This window comes from Antechinus flavipes, chromosome 4 (genome assembly GCF_016432865.1).
Source record: "Antechinus flavipes isolate AdamAnt ecotype Samford, QLD, Australia chromosome 4, AdamAnt_v2, whole genome shotgun sequence".
In the NCBI taxonomy this organism is placed as follows: domain Eukaryota; kingdom Metazoa; phylum Chordata; class Mammalia; order Dasyuromorphia; family Dasyuridae; genus Antechinus; species Antechinus flavipes.
In genome coordinates, this window is record NC_067401.1 from 7,392,852 (window position 1) to 7,415,894 (window position 23,043).

The window sequence follows — 23,043 nt, forward strand, 5'->3', positions numbered from 1 at the left end:
GCTTGCTGATTGATTTAGATTATTATGAAGAATCTAATAGATGATGTTTATAACAGAGCTTTATTACAAATAGTCAGAAAGCCTTGGGGTCAAACCCTACCTCTGATACATACTTGACTGCATGACCCTGAGCAAGTCACCACTTCTCACCACTCCAGGTAATGCTCTAGACTGATAAATTACAGGTGGTACCAATTTCCAACAGTGAAGGGAGTTTCCACACCAGGCAGTCCCTACATACATCGATGATGCACCAGACACAAGCAGACCATTTCCACGCCTGTAAAGCTGGACATTCAAGGAGTTAGGAGCTGACCTGGAAAGTATTCGAAAACAACCCTCCACAGGGTCATAGAAATGCAGGTCTCGTGCTGGAAGGAACCTCAGAACTTCTCTCTCCCAACCTCCTTGTTTTACAGATAAAGAAACTGAGGTGGGGAAGAGGAAATGCCTTGTCCAGGGTCATATGATTAGTGAGTGTCCTAGAAAGTTTCGAAGCTAAGTTTAATGATTAATTCCATGGCCTCAGTGAGTGCCCATCCTCCCTTGGAACTGTCCTTTTCCTCAGGGAGGCACCTTCTTCCCAGCTTTCCTGGTTTTCAGAGCTTTCACTGGTGTCTCTGAGCAAACCACTTCCTTAGACCACCTTAGACTGGTGTTCTCTTAATAAACAAAGCCTCCAGGAGCACAACTGCCCTGACTGTCCTCGTGGGTGAGGCAGGAGCTGACTTCTTCAATGCTAGGCTGATGGAGGCAAAAGCGGAGAAAGAAGGAAAGGAAAAGGAGGAGGAGGAAGAGGAAGAGAAGAGGGAAGAGGAAGAATAAGGAGGGAAGAGGAAAAGGAATATGAAGAGGGGAAGGAGGAGGAAGAGTAAAAGTGAGAGGAGGGGAAAGGGAGTGGTAGCATCCAAGTCAAAAACCTAAGATGCTTCAATTTTAAAAAATGAATGAACACAAACACCAAAGAAACACTTTAAGCATCAATGACCGAAGACGACGTTTTGCTTTGATCCAGGCCTGGGAGCTTCTTGTAGGTTATTACTCCCCGTGTGGAAAATCCCTCTATTAATTGAGATCAGTGACTGATAACTAAGTCTTAGAGAAAAGGTTCACATGGCCATCAGGTTCCAGAAGCAATAGGCTCTCTCTGCCTCAGAAACACAGCACCACTGTTGGTCTTTGGGTCATGGCAGCAACAAGACCAAATGCTGTTTCGTTGATTGTTTTTTTTTTTTTTTTAATAATTATATAATCACAGCATTAAATGGGATGGATCCCTCCAAGCCCAGCTGATTGCTGGCACTGTGACATGAGCAAGGAGACAATGAGACAGAGCAATCTGCTAAGTTAAGATGACTATAGTTTCTCTATTGTTATTAATAACATCTTCCTTTCTCACTGGGCTGCCTCCTCTTGCTCCTTGGAGAGCCCACCCCACCTTCAGCCTTTCAGCTTCCTTTTACGTATTGTGCTCATTAGAACACAAGCTCTTTGAGAACAGGAACTGTCCTTTTTACTTCCATTTCTATTTCCAATTCTTAACACAGTACCTGGTACACAGTAAGCACTTAATAAATTTTTGTTGACTGACTGACTGAATACCTTTCCATATTATTTTTAAATTTGCATGATATTTACTCACATCAACCCCATGATGGAGGAAGTATGAGGCCTCGGTATATCTAGAACTGGGAAGGAGGTTAGAGACCATTTGGCTTAATTTATTTTATAGACAGGGAAACTGAGGCCCAGGGAGCTAACAGTGACATGGCCAAGGATACGTAGTAAGTGAGTACAAGAAGTGAGTCTTGTGGCTCTGGAGACACTAATATTTCCAATGCAATTTTGCACAAATGTCATTATCACAAGTTACTGAGAAGGAAACTGAGGCTCAGGAAGCTGTACACTGATTTGAAAAGCATCTTCTTAATCACCTAGGAAGAGGCATGGAGACGTATACACGGTATTTAAGTGTTTCTGCCCTTCCCCTTTCAGCTCTTTCGGATGTTGTGTTTGGATGGCGTGTCCACCTGGAGTTGGGCTCCCCCGGTGCCAGCCACCAAGGGGATGCCTCGCTCTGGCCCATCAGAAGGCAGCCAGGCAGTGCAGCGGTTAGAGCGCTCGGAGCCTGCCTTGGCCCCCTGCCAGATGGGTTCCTTACACTTGGTCCCTTCAATAATCCATGTCTCCATTTTCTCAGCTGGGAACTGAGGGAATTCCAAGCTCCCCGTCAGCTCTAAATCAGTGATTACCAGAGAGGGAGAGGCCGTGGTGTCCCTGGGAAGCTGCCTGCAGGTGGAGGCATCATGTTCTGGCTCCAGCCTCCCAGACACCCCTGGCCCATTCCTCCTCCCATAGGCTCCATGGGGAGGCTTTGCTTGAAGGGCCAATGAGTCTCCTCTGCGCCTGGGAGGGGGAACTTGTATGACAGCAAGTCCGGCATTTTAAGAGTCAACTTTCCAGGTCACCCTTGCCATGGCCGGGGCAGGGCCATCCACCGGCTAAAACAAAGGCGCTTTCAGGAATGGGCCGAGAGCCTCATCTTCATGAGGGAAAGCCAAGAGGAAGCCAAAGTGCGGGGAGGGCTCTTCGTGGCCCTGCCTCCTCTAGTCCAGGCAGCATTTGTTCTTCTCTATTCTAGTTGTCTTCAGGTCGACTGGGGGGCTCCCCTGCTGAGTCTGGCCCCCATTCTGTTCTTCCTTTTTTAATAGTTCACGAGCTAGGAAAAGAAGGAAAAAGAGAAGGCAGCAAGATGTTTGCCCAAGAAGCCAACTCCTCCCTCCCTCATTTGAAAGTCACATTGAGGGATCTGTGGAGGGGAAGGTCCCAAATCACTACCTCTCATCATCCATCTGAGTTATCCCAGCCTTTCTCCTGGGCACCAAGATGCTTGGAAGATGGACAACACCCACAGTGTGCCTGAATACACTTCCTAATGACAGGGCCTTTTATATAAGCTTATATTGTAGTCCTCCAAGATGGAAGGCTGCCAATCAACCCATCAATGAATATTTATTAAGCACTTACTGCATACCAGGCACTCTGCTAGGCACTGGGGATACAAGGAAACCAAAATACTTGTACTCAAAGAGCTTCCATCTCCTTGGGGAACAGACTATACACATATAATCCTGTTTCTATTGCCTATAAGCTGTGCACACTTGGGCAAGTTATTGTCTTTCCCTGGACCCCAATCCTCATCCACAAATTGAGGGAGGCTGGACTACATGGCCTTTCCAGTTTTAAATCTAGTCCTGTGATCTCTCTTAGCCTCAGTTTCCTCATCTGTAAAATGAGGGTGTTGGACTAGTTGACCTCTGAACTACAGAGCACTGTGGATTTGTGAACAGCCACTAAGGGACTCAGGTGGGAGGGAAGGACCAAAACTGAATCTTCTGGCTCCCCAGTCTCAGGGCATCTCAGTTTCCTCAGTTGTAAAATGGGGTTAATAAAGCACCCACCTCCAAGGGTCTTCCATGAGGGTCAGAGGAGATAATAATTGTGAAACATCTAGCATAGTTCTGGGCATACAGTAAGCGCAATATAATTGTTAGCTTATTATTATTATTTACTTACCTAAGGCAGTGAAGGCTTCGGTCACTTGGTAGTTTAATTTGGCCGAGGTTTCCATGAACAATAACTTCTTACTTTCTGCGAATGCTTTTCCCTCCTGAAAGAGAGGAGAAAATGAACTCAAAATCCTAGAATCTTGAAAACTAACATCGACTGGTGTCGCCAGCATTTCTACTGGCTTAAAGTTTGCAAAAGCACTTTGATTAGACTCTCTCACTTGTTATTTCCTCACTTTATAGGCAGAAAGAATATTAGAGATCGCCTCTACAAGCTTCTCGTTTTCCACATAAAGAGTGTGAGAGATTTATTGACATGGACTCAAATTTATCCCCCTCGGATTACTGCCTTGGTAGGGTGGTAGAGCTTAAGTAGCTCAATGAAACAAGGAGCTAAGCCATACAGGGTTATCTAAGACAGGTTCTGGTGCAGAATTCTGGCAAAAGGTGACCCACTGGAAGAGGAAATGGCAAACCTATCTTTGCCAAGAAAATCCCAAGGGTCACACTCAAATGAGAAAAGAGATGACATTGAAAGGAGTCCCCAGGGGCAAGTAGGTGACATAGTGGCTAAGTACCAGCCCTGAAGTCAGGAGAACTTGAGTTCAAATCTAGCCTCAGACAGCTGCTAATACTTCCTAGTTGTGTGAACTGGGGCAAGACACTTAACCTCAATTGCCTCAGCAAAAAAAAAAAAAAAAGAAGAAGAAGAAGAAGAAGAAAGATGAGTCCCCCAGGTAGGAAGCTGCCTGATATACAACTGAGGAAGAGTAGAAGACAACTAGAAGTATCTCCAGTACTAATGAAGCTGCTGGACCAAAACTGAAAGGAAATTCAGCTATGGATGTGCCTGGTGATGAAAAGAAAGTCTGAGTCTGTAAAGATCAATATTGCAGAGAAACCTGGAATAGAAGAACAATGAACAAGGTGAGCTAGATGTGGTCAATCAGATTATGGAAAATTGAAACATCGACATCTCAGATGTCAGTGAACTCAGAGGATGAATATGAATATGAATATGAAGTGAAGATGATAAATAGATTTAAGGGATTTGCTCTGGTAGATAGAGTACCTAAAGAACTGTGAAAAAAATTTCATAATGTTGAACAAGAGGCAACAACAACAACAAAAAAAAATCCCAAAGATAAAGAAGGGTAGGAAAGCTAAATGGCTTCTGAGGAAGATTTACAAAAAGAGAAGGAAAGGGAAAGGGAAAGAAGAAAAAGAAAAATACACTCAAATAACTGCAGAATTGCAGAGAATAGGAAGAAGAGATAAGGCTTTCTTATAAGAAATGGTATGGTTACTGCTATAAAGCCAGACATCCTGGAGCATGAAGTCAATGGGCCTTAGTGAACACGGATAATAATATCAAGTAATCAAGTGAGCATTAATAACAATAAGGCTACTGGAGGTGATGACAACAGCTGAACTGTTAAAAATCATAAAAGATGATTACTCAATAAGCCAACAAACTTGGAAAACTCAACAGCGGCCACCAGATTAGAAAAGATCGATTTATGTCCCAGTCTGAAGAAGGGCAATGACAAGGAATGTTCAAATTACTGAACCAATGTCCTCATTACCCACATTAGAAAAGTTATGCTAAAGATTCTGTAAGTTTGATTGCAGCATTATGTAAACCAAGAAACCAGAACAGGCTGGTTTGTAAAAAGTCAAAAGAACGGGAGACCAAATTGCCAACATTAGCTGGACTATGGAGAAAATAAGAGAGCTCCAGAAAAACGAACCTCAACTCTAATGAGTTAGCAGTTTGTAAAGATTCCAGCACACTTCTGCTTCACTGATTACCCTAAAGCCTTTGACTGTATAGATCACAATAAAATGTGGCAAGCCCTCAAAGAGATGGAAGGACCAGATCATCTGATTTATCTCCTGAGGAACCTGTATGTGGACCAAGAAAAAATAGTTGCAACCAAACATGGAACAACTGATTAATTTAAGACTGGAAAAGGAGTACAAGGCTATATACTTTCACCTTATTTAATTTATATGCAGAGTACATCCTGAGAAATGTCAGGCTGAATAAATCAAAAGCCAGAATTAAAGTTGCCAGGAGAAATAGAAAATAAGCAGATGATACCACTCTGCTGGGAGAAAGCGAATAATTAAGAAACCTCTTGATGAAGGTAAAGGAAGAGAGTGTAAAAGCTTGAAGCTTAATATAAAAAAAAACACAAAACTATGATCTTGGCAACTGAGTCCATCAATTCCTGGCAAACAGAGGGAGAAGAAATGAAAGCGGCATCAGATTTTACATTCTTGGGCTCAAAGATCACTAGAGATAGCAATTGCAGCCATGAAATTAAAATAAAATGAAAAGCAAAGCTATAGCATATCTGGACATCATACTGAAAAACAGAGACATCACCTTGCTGACAAAAGTTTGTATGATCAAAGCTATGTTTTTTCCAGGAGTAACATGACTGTGAGAGTTGGACTGTAAGAAAAGCTGAGTGCTGCAGAAGTGATGTTTTTGAATTAGACAGCAAGGAGATCAAATCAGTCAATATTTTTTTTTTAAATTAGTTCAGACTAGTCACTGCAAGGTCAAATATTGAAGCTGAAGCTTAAATTTTCTGGCCACATAATGAGAAGATGAGACTGATATTGGGGAAGATGGATGGAAAAAAGGAAAAAGGGATGGCAGAGGATGAGATGACTAGAGCTTGTCATGGAAGCAACAAAATGAACTTGTACAGACTCAAGAAATAGAGCATAGAAGGGGCTGGAGTGCTGTGGTCCATGGGATTATGAAGATTCAGACACAACACTCAAGTACAAGGAGCTAGTTAGTGGCAGGTCCCCAAGCATTCTGAGATCACAGATCAGAGGCTATAAAGTTTTAAGAAAACACAGCAATCATATTCCCCTGGGATGCTTCGCCTGGGATAGTGACCTTGATATTTTAATATGGATCTTTGTCCTCTTTATTTCAATGTAACCAGTTTTCTTTGTAATCCCCTTCCTTTTGGTGCATGCTTCTATTTATAAAGCCCTTTAAGATGTGGAAAGCATTTAAAAACAAGACTCCAAGAAGACCTCCTTGGTATCAATCACCAAAGTGTCAAAGGCATTGGTCACGTTAAAAAAAAAAAAAGATGAATCTATGATTTTGTCCAACTCTCTCATTTTACAGAAATTGAAAGAAAGCTCAAGACCTGGTAAGTGGCTTATGAGAGGTCACACAGCTTGTGACTCTCAGAACCTCTCAATATTCAGGTTCTTTCCACTGCATCCTCTTAAAATGGGGCACCCAGAACTGAGCACCAATTCCCAGATGTGTTCTGACTGGTATAAACAAATGAGTCTCTGACCTCCAATGACATGTACTCTGTCTGAATCTGGCCTTACCTGTTACATGAGAGGGTGGAACTACATCATCTCTAAGGTTCCTTCTAGCTCCAAATGGAAGAAGCCATGTGATCCAACCCTATCATTGTACAGATAAAGAAACTGAGGCTCAGTCCAGTCATGGGATCATAAATTGAAAGTTGGAAGGGAACTCAAAGGCCATAAAGACTAAATTTGCCATTTTACAAGTCTGAAAACTGAGTCAGGATGATCATTAAACCATAGACTAGAAGAGACCTCAGAGGCCCTGTAGCCAAATCCCTTCATTTTATGATTGAGAAATCTTAGGTTCAGGTAACGTGATTTGTTAGTGATTTCCCCATCTGGGCCTCAGTTTCCCAATTTGTGAATAAAAAGACAATTCTCTTAGTCTGGATTTGACCTCTACTGATTTCCCTAACTTTGACCTTCTCAAGAAAAACTGAAAAGCTTTTCTACAAAGAATAAAAGTAAAACCAAGACCCCAATATACAGGTCTTTTTCTGAGTCTCAAAGCACATAGCAGCCCAGACAAGAAGAAGCTGTAAAGTAGCAAGGAGAACTAGAGCTGGATCAACACAGTGATTTTACAGACAAGGCAGAGAATGGAGCAAGACTCAGCCACTATCACCCAGCTGTCCTGATTCCCAGGTCTCCCAATTCCTAATCCAATGGTCTTTCCAAAAGATGATGATATGTTCAGGTGAGCTCTGAGAAATGGAAAAACCAATAACGATCCTGATGAAGAGGGAGCCCCATGACAAAATATGGTATATAGTGTCTATATCCAGTGTTTGCACTTAACTAAATTTCTTTGCCATAAAGGAGACTTGTCTACCATATGTACGGAAGTGACAAAAGACATCAATAAAACTTAATTTTTTTTAAAGACTAGGCCGTTGTCTCTTAACCTGGAGCACTATTCGGCAATGGTATCCAGACAATGACCAAACACATACCTCAAGGGTCACTTGCCGAGAATCCTCAAGATCTGTCTTGTTGCCTACTAAAATCACCACAATTTCTTCAGGTGAAAATTCATTCTCCAGCTCTTTCAACCAATTCTGGGCCCTCTGGAAAGAATCCTTAAAAAGAAAACAGCATATAATCATCTCTTCAGTTTGATTGGCTAGAACAAAGTAGCAGGAAAAGGGATGTTTTCAGAGAGCTTCCAGGCTGGCAAGTACTTTACAAACATCATCTCCTCTGTACCTATAAGCTATGTTCCAGTGGGATTGTTTTCCTGATTTCAAAGAGGAAGAAACTAAGATTTAAAGAAATGAGATGGTTTATGTGGCATCACAGGCAAGATATGAACTCAGGTCTTCTGAAGTCAGATGTCAGCACTCTAGTTGCTATGCCTCCCAATAACAAGTACTTTTTTAATGTGTTGATTTGCTATTGAGACCCTTTTTCTCCCATTTGATGTTTGCTATTCCCATGATTTGGTTTTTCAGCTTTGATCATTATTCAACTTTGGTTTGTTTTTTATTCACATATGATTAATACTTGCTTCAGAGTCCCAAATAACATGTCCCTTGAGAGCATCATAAAACGGGGATGATTATCCCCGAATCTGAGAGTTGGAAGGGAACCAGTGGGAAAAGCCCTTTCATCCAAACTGAACACAAAGGCGATCCCCAAGGCGATAGAGCCGATAAGTGGCCAGTCAGTCCTCCATGCAATTTTCTCATGCACTTCTGAACATGTGGCTTTCCCAGGAGAACTAGTTTCTGGCCACAGCTGTCCCCAGAAAACCCAAAGGGCTGTGATCAAATAACCATGGAGAGACTGCAGCCAGGAGGAAGCACAAACAACAGCTCAGTCCCAAAGAGGAGCACCTGGGGCACTCTAGACTAAATTAATTTTCAATGAGTAATCTCGGAATTTTGGCTCCTCTTTAGGGAGTGTTAGCACATCAGCTAATATTTTTTAAACCAGTTTTGCACGTGGGAGGGAAAGATGCAACATAAATCCAGATTACCATTCAAAAAGATGCTAAGACCCGCTAATGAGAATGAATGTGCTTCTCATGTTTATTTTTTCTAGTGACTAACCTAGACTTAGCATGTGATATCATGAGATTATTTAATGCTCAGCTCAGTTGGATCAGTATGTACTAAGTGTCTACCCAAAGCCAAACAGTGTGCTGGGCACTGGGGGATTAAAAGAGAAAATGAAACCCGATCCTGATCTCACAGGTTCAAGGGTTAGAGCTAGAAGCAATCTTAAAGTCTCTGAATCTAGCACTTCATTTTACATAAGGGGAAACTGAGGTCCAGGGAGCTTAAGTGTTTTATCCAGTGCTACCCAAATAACAGGTGTGTGGGATGATAGCTGAGCCCAGCTCTAGCCACCATACCATGCATTCAACTCAAGGATATAATATATCCAGACAAAAAACTACAAAATGTACATAAAATAATGGGGAAGGAGCACCTCATGTACAAGGTAGCCCTGGAGATCTGAGCTGTGTAGGGAGTTTGAGATTCCAAGAGGCTAAAGTGAGGAGGGATGGCTTTCTGAGCATGATGCTCTGCCTATGTAAAGCCACAGTGGTGATGAGTGGTAATGTCATGCTAAGTGATGGCATTTACGTAGCTCCATAAAGTGTGCAAAGCACTGTGAATATGTTGTCATTTGATCCTTACAATAACCCTGGAAGGAAAATGCTATTATTATCCCTATTTTACAGATAAGTAAACTAAGGCACAAGGTAGGTAAGTGACATGCCAGGGTTGCAACCCTAGGAAGATCTGAGGCAGGATTCAAACTCGGCTCTTCTTGATTCACGGAGGGGAAGAGCACATAGGGCAATTTGGTTATTAACCAATTATGTTAATTATAATTTATAATTAGTTATATTAATTATGTTAGGGAGAATGGTGCAGACTCAGAGAGAAATATATGCTGGAGCCGGGTCATGCTTTTAAATGTCAAACAGAATAGCTTGTGTCTTGTAAATGTAATGGGGAGCCGCTGATGTTCATTGAGCAGGAGAGTAAGATGATCTGGCCTGAATTTTGGGAATAGCCCTTGGCAGCTGTGCAACCTGAGATGTTTGTCAGGCCTGGAATTCTCTCCCCTTCCTCTACATCACCTGGCCTCCCTGGCTTCCTTCACGTTCCCACTAAAATCTCCCTTTCTACAGGAAGCCGTTCCCAGCCATCTTCATTTCAATTGGCGCTTCCCCTCTTGGAATAGCTCCAGTTCACCCCGTATTCTTCGTATTTGTACTGTTATTTGCATGCTGTCTGGCTGTGATTATCTTGAGGGACTGCATTGGGGGGGTGGGAGGAGAGGGTTTGCCTTTTTTGGTATTCTCAGCACTTGGCACAGTGCTGCACATAGTAGTTTCTTAAATACTTGGTAAATGACTAGACATGGAATTAAAGTGGAATTGGAGAGATTGGAGGCAACAACTAGCTAGGAGCTCCTGCAAATGTCCAGGTGAGGCATAGAGAGGGCCTGACTGGGGAGGCAGGGGGGATCTAAGGGAAAAGAAGGGGGCAGATGAGAGCTCTGATGAGCTATAAGGTCAGAGGAGAGGGAAGTGGAAGGGAGGCCTCCAAGATCGGGTGACAACTGAAGGAATCTCAGGACTCCGGCTGGATTTAATCTGCATGTGAGCTCAAAAAAAGGGAACAGACCCAAAGACCAAATAAAGGCTATCTAGGGACCATAAGCACACAGGGCATCCAGACCTTGTTGGCAATGTCATAAACCAAGACGGCGGCATTGGCTCCCCGAAAATAGAGGTGGCAAACGCTGTGATATTTCTCCTGTCCCGCCGTGTCCCAGATCTCCAGCTTTAAGGTCGAGTTGTCTATTTCCATCATCTGAGTGAAGAAGGCACCTGGGAGGAGAGAAGTACTGCATCAGGGGACTGATTGGAAGCAGGAATTGTCATCCATCGTGAGCCGTGATCTGTTTTATGGTTCCTGGGGACGGGACCAAAGTTTTCAGTGCCCTGTGACCAAATACCATCCACTCGCATCACAGGAAACCTTTTTCACCCTTTATAATGGAGTCAAACCAGTGCACTTCTCGATCCAGTCTTGTGCAACCCTCTCCCACCTTCAAATGTCTGAAGATGCTGGTGGGGTTCCCTACCTCACTCCCACCACCAATCAGTCATCTCCTCTCCCAAGATCCCCTAGATATTTCCAATATTTCTCACATGACATGGTTTTTTGACAGTTTCCACTACTACATATATATATATGTATACACACCCTCCACACACACTCTCACAGACACACATATGTGCATGTGTACACACATACACATGTATATACATATACATGCACATACACATGATCTTGCTAACTCTTTCTTCTAGAGATTACTGTGTATTTTCCTTCCTGAAATACTGAATCTCTCTTTCCCCTCTCCCCCTCCAGTAGAACAGAATCTCGCTGAGGACCAGTCCTATTTTGGTTTCTTTCTCAGGCTCCCCAGTCCAGGGCCTAGAACACAATGACACACTAGAATCAGTCATATAACCTCATTAGCATAAGGAACTTGGTGAAGAAATCTCTCTCTGGCACTTTCCTTACAATATATAGTCTCGGAGAACGGGGACATTGTGTCTTGCCCCAGTCACACCCTGCCCAGACAGTAAGTATCCAGGTGAAATTCAAATTCAGGTCCTCCGAATGCCAAGAAGGACAATTCCCTGACAGAGGGTTAGCAATGAGGAGCTCTGACAGATTAACTGACTTGCCCAGAGTTATAGCCAGGATATGTCAGACCTTGCATACAATAGGTGAATAATAAATGTTTACTGAACTGGATTGTTTGGAACTCAAGACTGTAAACTCCTCAAGGACAAAATCTTGGGTATTTTTCATCTCTGCATCCTTCAATCTGGGCATTTCTGAGACCTGATGGAAGGTGATTTTTATAATAATGCTAAGATGTTTTAACTTTAAATTTGGTAAATACTGATGGACATAGAGCCAGGCCCCAGTTAGTGCCCCTAATAATCCCTTACAGTGCTGATATTATTTGAATTTCCTTTGAGCTAAACTCAGTGACCCTCATATACATAATTATAGCTTCAAATAGAGTGGGTACATACAACCACTTCAAGGGGCTCATCATTTGCACCAATCGGGATCTCACTCTAAGACACATAAACCAAAGTATTTTGGGCGTCTCCATAATTGTTAAGACTGAAAAAGTAACCCGGACACCAAAGGTTTGAGAATTGTCACTGTGGAGCCTTAATAGAGCCCACCATCCATATGATTACATTTATACAAGGCATTTAATAGGAAATGCATCTGGTACGTTCCAGTGAAACTGACTCTGTCTCTCACCCCTTAAAAATAGAAAATGGGGATCGCAGAGTCTCCTGTATCTACCTTGATCATTCTGTGGCTTGAACCTTCAGGGCCACCAGACAAGCTGTGGTGGGATGAATTCATTCTTGCCATATTGGAGGTGACAATCCCGGCAATTTCCATTTTGCCAGGATCTTAATCAATCGGCCAATCGACAAACATTTTCCCAAAGACCCATTCACTGTGCTAGAGGTGGGTTTACAAAAATAAATCAGGCCCTGCCCTCAAGGAGTTTATATTCTCAATAGGGAAAATCATCTATACATGTAAATTAATACCAGATTTGCATTAATGCCTTTTATTTTGTTAAATTGGGGGGGGGGGATTGGTTTTTTCAAATTTTGTTAATTTTGTTAAATTGTTTCAACAATCCCATGAGATCAATATTGTTATTATTATTATATCATTATTTTATTAATTGTTTTCCTCATTTACAAATGAAGAAGCTGAGTCCCACAGCCATGCTGTGTCCCCCACTGCAGAGTTAGGACTGAAGCCTTCTGGCCTCAGCCCCGGCATTGCTCCCACCCCACCTGCTGCCTCCACTCATCTAGGACTGGATGCCCTGGTGCTAACTTTGGAAGCTGACTCAGGCTGCATCTGTCGCCGGCTGTTCCTATTGCCTTATGTGTGGGCACAGGACAATACCCACTTGTCTGAGCAAATATTTTGCTTCTATTATTGCCCTTTCCTTTGCTATGGAAGTAGCAACCGAGGAGGACTATCTTACTGGCCGTGAAGAATCCCATGGTGTCCCGTGTAATATTATGCGATTTTTTCAATAATGAAGCAGAGGCCATCTGGCGTATGTTTGCAGAACTAGCACAGCAGGGGCCCTCTAGGCTAACCGAGACTCCTTTGTACAACATCTGGGAGCAATGCTAATCCGGGCTCCTATTAAAGATCTCCCCTCATGGAGACCTCACTCCATTACCACTTCCCAACGCTTCCTATCCCACTCCGGGGAGGCCCTAATTCAGAGAATTATGGGATCTCAGAACCAACAAATCCAGTGTCTTCCCATCAAAGAAGTAGTCCCTGGGCCCCAGAAAGAGTGGGTAACCATCCAAGGTAAAACAACGGTATGACTGGAACCCAAATCCTCTGAATCCAAAGTCAGTGCTTAAAGACCATCTAGGTCCTTTCCCTTGGGCAGTCTGGCAAAGCATGAGGATCCTGCTCAAAGTAATGCTTATAATGCCCAGGCTAGCTTTCTGGCAGTCGTCTGGAAGGGCATCGGTCTCAGCAGAATAGTCACCACGAGAATGGACAAGAGTCCAAAGTCTTTATTGTCTCTTACTCAGTCTGCGTCTGTCACAGTCTGACCCATTCTCCCTCAGCAGTCTGGCAGTCTGACTCCTGTTTGACTTTTTGTTCCCAATTCTCATGCACCCTATTACAATTACAAATACATTACAGCACACTCTGTATGTGTGAACTAGAGAACCATGACATCACCATACTAAGCACTAAGTACATGTAAACTAGAGAACCACTGTCTCATCAATTCCTCTGCGTTAACACCTTATTTCAAGTACACTTCTCCAGGGTTCTGGCTCCCTACAAATGCTCTTAAATGTGGGGAATAACAAGGGAAACCAATTACGTTGAAACAATATGTTCTAAATAACAAGTCATGAACCCCTAATCTGGCCAAGCTCTGCCCCCCAAAATATCTCCCCTTCCTACATCCTGCCATCTTTGGCTGCCACCTAAGGCCCAAAATGATTCCTCCACTGAGGATTGGCAGTCCATCCTGCCCTTTTCCTTTTGCTTCTGCCCTCTTGGCCAATCTGAAGAAGACCAATCCCCCTGCCCGACTTCAACAACAAAGACAAGGACAAGGACCGTTTGGCCCATGATCTAAACTCTGAAGTGTTCTTTGATTATTGAATTAAGACTTTTTGTCTCTTTGCTCAAAGCCTGGACTCTGCTGCCATATCGATTTGTTTGTTAAAACTTATTTGGCTCGTCCGATAAATTGCACAGTGAACACTGTTGGTCTTGGGGTCAAGGGGACCTGAACCTCAATCTATCTTTAGACACTTCCTAGCTGTCATTTCCTCTCCTAGAGTCAATTCTTCATCTATAACAATTGCACTCCCCTCCCACAGTTGGGAGAATCAGAGAGGAAACATATATGAAACATGTTGCTAAATAAACATTAGTTACTATCGTGGGCTTATACAGATGGGAAGTAGACAAATACATTGTAGCAATGATGTCCCCCAGTCATTTCTGCAGGGTAATTGTGCTGACTGCATCAAGGTCCTGGACATGGGAGAGCCTCCTGGAAGAGATCTTTCATGACTCAGAGGAGCTTGGTTTACTCCAGCATGCAGAAAGCCCCAAGTACAGGAAGAAGGGCTAGATTTCAGTAGCAGCAGAATGGACACTTCTAGAGCCTCTAGAACAGTGTGTGGGTGTGGAATAAATAATATAGACAGGAAGAGGAAGATGGGCTTCTCTCCTGACCCTGAGTGCCCACGAAAGCAAAAGCCTTTCTCTTCAATATTAACATTTTGCCCAAGTGGCTGTATGGAATCAAGCCCTAGAACCCCTCTAGAACCCCACTTCCTCTAAAGAAAATCACACAGAGATCGGTGGAAAGGCCCCAATCCTTGTTAGCATTTTGAGGGTTTTTTCAAGCATGTTACAAACATTTTCTCATTTTACCCTCACAGCAAGTCCGGGAGATACATCCTATTATTATCCCCATTTTACAGATAAGAAAACTATAGCAGACACAGCCAAGTTTTACAGAAGCCAACCCAAATGTTCATGGGAACTATTGGTGTCCAAGTTTTGACAGAGTATTCTGAGCTCCTATTGATCTGATCAGCCACAGTAGGACATGCTGGCACTGTACTCTAACAAAATGATGTCATGTTAGTCCTCTTGCACCCATTGAGACAGGATTTGACTCCTGACTCCAAGTCTGGGCTCTACCTAGTGCACCACCTGACTGCCTGACTGGCATGAATGACTTTGGTTATTTCAGCTTCCTGAGCCTCAGTTTCTCTCCTAAGTCAAATGAGAAGATTGGACTAGAGAACTCTAGCTTTCCTTCCAGCTCCGGAGCTATCATCCAAAAGTCCACTAGGTGTTGCTCTCATCCCACACAATGGCCCCCAAAAGCCTACAGAAGTGAAAGTGCTTGAGGGAGCTTTCTGAGTAAGCAGTGGAGGGCAGTACTCCTCCCGGGAGGTTTCCATGGAGCCTCCGAGTAACTTCCGGAGCTGATGGATACCCTTCCAGGGTCACCTGACCACACCAAGTCAGCCCAGGCAGAGGCTCCAGATCTCCTGATTCGACATTCTATAGTCCCCGGGCTGGCTCAAAGGGAATGACTTTCATTTCCCAAGCTTCCCTTTCAGAGGGTAAATTGGAGAGGGTAAGTCTTTGATCCCCATCAGGAAGACTTCTTTTCAAATCCTGTATGACTCTGGGCAAGTACTTTCTTTGGGTACCTCAAGTTAATTCATCTATAACATGGGAACACCTGCCTCCGGGGGCTACTGTGACAGACAAATGCATCACTCTGAAATCTTTAGGGCCCTACAGAACGAGTACTATTATTATAATTATTTACTGTTATTTAGATCTGAGACCTTAGGGGTCATGTAATCCAACTCCCCCATTTTCTATACTGGCAAAATAAGGCACAAGGGAAGAAAGTGGTTCAGTATCATAGGGTCACAGCTCAGAGTCTATCTAACCCAGAAGTGGAAATACAGGGAGTAGAAGACAGAAGCAGGATTTGAACCCAGCCCCATCCACTCCCATTCCAGCGTCAGTAGCTTTTCCACTGTCCCAAAACTTCCAGGTCCTTCTCCCCATGACCTCCAAAACTAGGAATGGAGATGGTACCTGGTTTAATTAATGTTGGTCTTGCTGTGAAATTTGCTCCTCAGGGAATGTAGAGCTATTCCTTCAATTCTATCTGAGTCCAGAGAGCAGAAGAGATGGATGGCTCTCACTAGAAGATGGCCCTGTTCTACAGCATGGTCTAGGTTGCACCCTCTCTCTTGGATGCTGAACTGCCATCCATTTGCTTTATATTTACTTCGTGTGCCTCTGTTTACTTATCTGAGAAAGGGGTACATCCTCCCAGTGGAATATAAGTTCCCTGAGGGAAGGAACCTTGGTCTTTATCTTTGTATCCCCAGGGGGCTAACTCAGAGACCAGAACAGAGTGGATGCTTCATCAATATTCACTGTTGAATTGATAGAGACATGGGTTTATCCATTTGTTTATTCCTAAGGTATTAGATGTAGATGGCTGAATGAGAAGAAGACTACCATGAAAGGAAAGAAGGCAGTGCCATGATCCCCCAATAACAGCTCCTCCTCTTCCCCCAGGATGGCAATGTAGCCCACTGGGCCAGAGAATTCTCAAGGAATTTCATTGCACCCAGAAATATTCTCATGCTTCATTGCATGGAGCCCAAATTTCCTTCTTTGCAGTTTGCACCCACTGAGGCTCATTGAGACCAAGAGGAACTGATCTAACCCCTTTTCCATAGGGTAACCCTTCACACTCTTAAAAACCGCTCCCTTTGTCCCACCCCCACTTTGGACTTTTCATCACAGTTGGTCTCTCTGGAAGGAGGCACTGACTTCATGGCAATAGCGCCCAATGGTGAGGAGGGTTATGCCCTAAGACAGCAGATAGGAAGCTCCCCTTTAAAGGACATGACTTCCTGGCTCCTTAAAATCCAGGTGAACCTCTGAAGCATGCTAAGGGGAAATGCAGCTCTATCTCCTCCCCAACCCTATTTAGCTCCCTTGGTCTTAGCGTGAAGGAAAAAGCAAAGTCGGGAACTCACAGCCCAGCGTGGGCAGGATTTCCTTGAAGTCATTCTTGATGAGTCGGATGACCAGGCTGGACTTGCCCACAGAACTGCTCCCCAGGAGAACCACCTTGAAGACGGAGGGCTGGTGGGGGGCACCCTCAGGCTGGGTATTTCCCTTCATCTGTGCCATGCCCTGCAAAAAAAACACCGTCCATCAGAAACAGGTGCTATCAGATGCCCTAAGGAGGCCCAATGGCGCCAACCAACTCACTTGCAAGGCTGCCTATTAATGTTCTAATGGGTACAATTCTAGAGGGTAGAGACCAAAGTCCCAATTAGGAGCACTGGGTTAAAGTCATTATGAGCAGAACATGGGACTTTTTCCTGGCAGGATTTCAATCAATGAAAAAATAATGCTTCACTTCTAGTAATTAATCCAAGCCCTTTGAGAGGATCAAAGAATGGTGGATTTGGAGCCAGGAGAGGCTATCAGAATCTCATCTGCCACTTAATGCTGAAGGGCTTGCATGAGCCTCCCTGTGCCTCGGTATACTCATCTGGAAAATGGGAACACTGATTCCTATAGTACTTAACTGTTTAAGAGCATCAGTAATATTTTTCATGCAGAAAACTAGGAGAAGCTGAAAGCCCTTCATCATCACCCGCAATCAAAGCCATGGGACTGGGAACAGTTACCGCCTTTGGGCCCTCCTAAAACATCTCATAAAATATCGACATTCAAAAGCACTTGAGAGATCCCTCACCCAGGGCTTCCTCCTTTTTATGTGTTCTTAGCAGTATCTGAAGAAGCTCATAGGCCTCCCTCCCCCATCCTTCCCAGAAGCATAGGAAATGCTACATTTCCATTCTGTTCAGCCATATCTGGCTCTTCATGATCCCACTTGGGGCATTCTTGGTAGAGACATTGGAGGGATTGTCCATTTCCTTCTCCAGCTCATTTTACAGATGAGGAAACTGAGGCAAGAAGGGCAAAGTGATCTGCCTAAGATGATACATGTAGGAAGAGAAAGAATCAGGAACCAAGTCTGGCCATCTCCCCAGCACACAAAACAGCCTGGACAAGCTCTCCCGATAGTGTTCACTCAAGCTCCCCAGTGACCATCATGACCAAATGCATCAGCTTTTCAGAACTTCATTTTTCCTCGCACACACAAATATATTCACATGCACTCAGAGACACACACAGAGGTAGGGAGCTGTCCCAGGCAATGTGCCACTAAATGACAAAATGAATAAATGAAACAATCTCAGGACAGTGTGAATTTAGAAAACAGGAATATCTCCTGGCTTAGAATGGACTAGGAAAAGAGCCAGAGGTATCGGTGGACCACAAAGCTGAAGGGAGCCAATAGTACCATTGAGGCAGTGAAGAGTCAAGTGTGAGCTCTGGCTGTGTTAGAGAAGGCTCCCAGAATGCTTCTTGCTATGGTCTGGCTCAGACCCCGTCTGGAGAGATTCTGTTCACTACGATTAAGTCCATTTTAGGAAGGACCAGCTGGCCGCATTCCCAAGCCAAAATTCCGAAAGCGTAGCCCTGACCCCGTTCCTCCTCTACTCAGGCAACTCCGTGGCCGGGATTTCTCAAAATCGCTTCCAAAATGCTGCCTTTTCTGGGGGTTGAGGGAGCAAGAACATGATTCCAACTTGGCAGAGACGTGGCTTTGGCTACTCAATGGTCCTAGCCAAGGGCGAGCCCTTTCTCATCTCCAATATCAAATCCAGGTGTCCATGATTTTCTGTCCAATAAAATCCAGATCAAAGACTCTCTCTAGTTGGGTCCAATGAATCGATCAATTTCTGCAGTACACAATAAGCGCAAAGCACCGTGCTCACCTCCATCAGGCAGACACCATCAGTGCTATTGTCCCTAGTCTACAGATGAGGAAACCGAGCCGAAAAGATGGGAAGTCATCTGCCCAGGGTCATAGAGCTTGCAACATCCGTTTGCTTCAATGTTCTCATCTGGGAAATGGGAATAATGACAGCACCTAGCTCCCAGGGAGATTGTGATGATCGAATGAAACTATTTTGAAGCACTTCACAGGTGTCTGGCACATAGTAGGTGCTATTTGACTGTTAGTTATTATTATTAATCCACTTCACCAACATAAACATCAAACCCACCGTAATCTGAATGCATTGAAAGAAGGATATGAGCAAAAAATCTGAAATGAGAAAATCATTCTTTCCCAAGTACACATAGGAATCCAAAGGAGGCTGGGACATGATGTCCTGGGAGCATGGAGACAAACTGCTTTAACTAACAACAAGCCAACTGTGTGACAGTGAGACTTTGGGCAAGTCGTTTAACCCTAATTTGCCTCAGTTTCTTCATCTGTAAAATGAGAGGGATAGCCTCCATGGCCTCTGCTGTCACTTCCAGCTACATCTGTGGTCCTGTGATTCAAGTTCAAATCCTGACTGGCTGGATAAGGCACACAACCTCTCATTTGAGGGGAGGGCCGTGGATCCTTCCATTGTGTTACAAACACTGGGTTCCCTTCCAGCCCAAATATCCTCCAGATGAATTTGAATTTCAGTTGTTTGCAAGGCTTTTAAATATTTTAAATATCTGCCCTCCCCCCCATTTTCCTAATGCGGTTCATTAGCTCCCACTTAAAAGACATCAGCCTTTGCTAGATCAAAAGTGAGTGACTGTGAGAGACTGGGAGCAAGATGGGGGACAAATGGGGGAGCTCAGAGAGGCCACAATGGACCCTGTATCCACGGGGCAGGAGGTGGGGCCGGCGGCCATCCAGCATTTAGCCCCCCTCCCTCCTTAGCCAAGATGACGCCCTAAAACCCAGAGCAGCGCAGTGGCTCTCTTACATTTGTACAGGTTAATAAGAGCACAGAGTTGGACCTGGAAGGGACTTCGGAGACCATAGAATATAATCCCTTGTCTTACAGAAAAGTAAACTGAGGCCCAGGGGGGAAGGGGGATAATAACACTGAGTCATGAAATTAGAGATGGAACTCTCCCCCCATCGAACTTATGTGGACACTTACACACACATATACACACACTACAGACACACACACAAGGTGCACACGCATCACAGATACATGTGCATACACTTCTGTGGGTACACACAGAGACATACATGTAAGGCCCACACCAGGCCATGCACATATACACATACACATGTATGCACGTGTGTGTGCAAGGCACACATGTATCTATCCGTGCGTGCTCACATGTATACGGCACATGCATGTCTATCTGTACCTGTGCAAGCATACACATGTACACGCACAAATTTGGAGAAGATAATCAGGAGCAGGGAAAGGGAAGTGACTCCTTCAAGATCTCACAGCTGGGTATCCCCTGGCAGAGTTGAAGCCAGACCTGGGAGGACTCTTCCCACTCCTCCGCCTCCTCAGTCCCACTAATAACAAGGACTTAGATCAGACGAGTTGTGGGCTGGGACCAGTTCCGGGCCCCAGGGCCCCGGGGCCCCGCCCCCAGCTGAGTTTGTGCCAGGGATGTGAAAGTGACCTCTGCTGCCCTCGGGGACGTGACCCCAAACTGCCCTGGCTGCTGCCCCCCTCCCTCAGCCAGCCCCAGGAGACCCAGCCAAGAGGCTGCTGGTCCCGCTGGACAGCTCCATCCCGCTCTGGTCACTCACCTGGGCTCGGGCCTGCCCCGGCGGCCGGGGCTCCACAAGACGGGCCTGTGAGTCTGGCTGCAGGGCTGGAGGATGACGGGCGGCTCACTTCCTCATACTTCCCTGAGAACTTCGCCCCACGCTCTGCAGTTGGCTGAGCCGAGCAGGAGCCCCAGCTCACCTTTCAGCCGGATTGTTCTCCTGGAACCAAACAGGGCTCATTTCCCCGAGCGGGGTCGGTGATTGGCCAGCGCGCAGAGGCTGGGGGTCCCGAGCTGGGACAAAGAAGAGGGAAAGGATCAGGTGGAAGGAAGGCTGCCCTGCCCTGCCTCCCCCCTCCTCCTCTGCTGGGCCCCCACCTCCCCGGGGCGCACACTCACTCACACGACAAACAGCCACCGGGGAGGAGAGTTGAAGGTCCAGTCGTCAGGATGCAGCCGGTGGGACTGGGCCAAAGGGCTGAGCCATAAACCTGAGAGTAGGGGAGGGTCAGGTCCCACCCAGCAGCGGCTGATCCGAGGCCGGAAAACCCCTGGCCAGGGGACAAAGGGCAATTCTTTGCTGATCAAGGTCATTGTGGGCCCGTTTCTTCGGCTGCAGGCTCATGGGGCCATGATTTAGAGCCAGAAGGACCATCTAGTCCAACGGCCTTCATCGTCCGGCTCTAGACCTACCATCTTATACAAATGGTGGCTCCTGACCCAGCAGGGTTGGCTTCCATTGTAGCTTCTGACGCGAACTAGCCTTGGAGCTGGAAAAGCCCTGCTCGGGCCGGAACAGGGGGCATCTGCATTGCTACAGACTCCCCAGCAGTTCCAGGCACTAAGAAAAATCAAAGGCACCGACAAAATCGGCCAAGTGTGCCCTGCCTCTGACTCGTGCCCGGGACAAGGAAACCTTCCGAAAACCAGGCTGGAAGGCCGGAGGGATTTTTCCCCCCTGTCAGGCTCTGCTTTTTAGGGAGCACCGAACTCCCGGGGTGCTGAGAAAAGACTCCTGGGAGAAATCAAATCCTAGCTCCCCTGAATTGTGGCTACATGACCTCTCTGGGCACTAGGCTGCTGCTAAAGGAACCCCTGACCCAAAAAGGTCAAGAACCCCTTTTCTAGTACTAGTCTGCTCTAGACTGATGACCCAAGATGCCTTTCAGAACGTCCTAAGATTTCAAGGCTTTCTTTCTCGAGGGAGCTGTCCCTGGGCCGGGGGAGATGAAGAGGCAAAAAGGGGAGGGGGGGGGAGGAGGTACAGACAGGGGAGAGATGGATGGCAGATAGAGAACCAGCATTTCCCCCCTCCTCCCCATCCCTCTCCCCAGGGCACCAGAAAACCGAGTGCTTGGAACTGACCAATTTTTCCAGCTTTCCCTGTCCAGAAGTTTCAGAGATTGGGAGGAATTTTCCTGTCTTGGATCTCCTTTCAGATATTCACAGCCCGGAGGCTGCTCTGACTCCCCCGCCCCACCCCCACCCCATCCCCACCCCCACCCCATCCCCACCCCGCCCCAGCGCCAGGTGAGGCCGTCCCATCGCCCTAACCCCTTTGGGAGGAGTTGGAATGCTTTGAGGGCTTCCGACGGCTGGGGCGTGGCCTCCTGCTCCAGGCCGCCCCTCCCGGCTGAGAGAGAGGGGGAGGGGGTGATAAGAGGAGGCGGGATCCCAGATCCCGGGCTGGGAGGAATCGGAAATCCCCCTGCCCCTTTGCTGCTCTCCCTTCCCCTCTGGGGGCCGCCCAAACCGGCTCCCCTCCTCTGGCGCGCGGGGGCTCACCCCGAGGTCCCGTCTCCCTTGCCCCCGGCATTGTACGTGCCTGGGAGGTTCCCTCTCTCCTTATCTCCTTCTTTGTCCCTCTCTTCTTCCTTTAAGGTCGGGACTCAGCTCTTGCCTCCAGCTTCCTTCCCTCCATCCGGGATACCTGGTATTGAACTGCGCTGTGGGTTCCGTTTTAATTCACTTCATATTCACCCCGACATCTTTAATGTGTCCCCCCCCCCCCGTTTTGATGTGTTTCTTGTCGGTAGAGCACTTGTCTCCCCCAGCCAGCGCAGGGCATGTAGTAGGCACTTAATAAATGTTTTCCTATTGCTTGATAATAGGGTGACTGCTGCAAACCCTTATTCTATATTGGGGTGTTTTAATGTCCATGTAGGATGGGCAAGCCTATCCAGCTGAAGCATCATGGGAGAAGGGGGAACAACAGGAGAAGGGGGGACAAGGACGGGAGAAGGGGGGACAATTCCAGTCAAGGTGAACCATCACCGCCATTACCTCGACTACCATGTCTCCTCCAGCTGCCATAAGGACAGCCTGGGAACCTGAGGGCAAGAGCCTTGTCCAGCTCAGCCTTGAAA

At 45.8% G+C, this 23,043-nt stretch overlaps 1 protein-coding gene across 1 annotated transcript; it reads right to left on the reverse strand.

Annotated features, from left to right (window-relative positions):
• Positions 1-41: 41 nt before the first annotated feature.
• Positions 42-22,180, reverse strand: RAB17 (RAB17, member RAS oncogene family). Its single transcript, XM_051999207.1, has 8 exons — positions 22,043-22,180; positions 21,081-21,168; positions 20,718-20,971; positions 17,101-17,260; positions 10,628-10,779; positions 7,883-8,008; positions 3,577-3,670; positions 42-2,719 (listed from the first exon to the last, which is right to left on the reverse strand). Exons 4-8 carry the CDS (start codon positions 17,255-17,257, stop codon positions 2,607-2,609), a joined length of 642 nt encoding a protein of 213 aa, XP_051855167.1. The 5' UTR covers positions 17,258-17,260; positions 20,718-20,971; positions 21,081-21,168; positions 22,043-22,180; the 3' UTR covers positions 42-2,606.
• Positions 22,181-23,043: the final 863 nt, after the last annotated feature.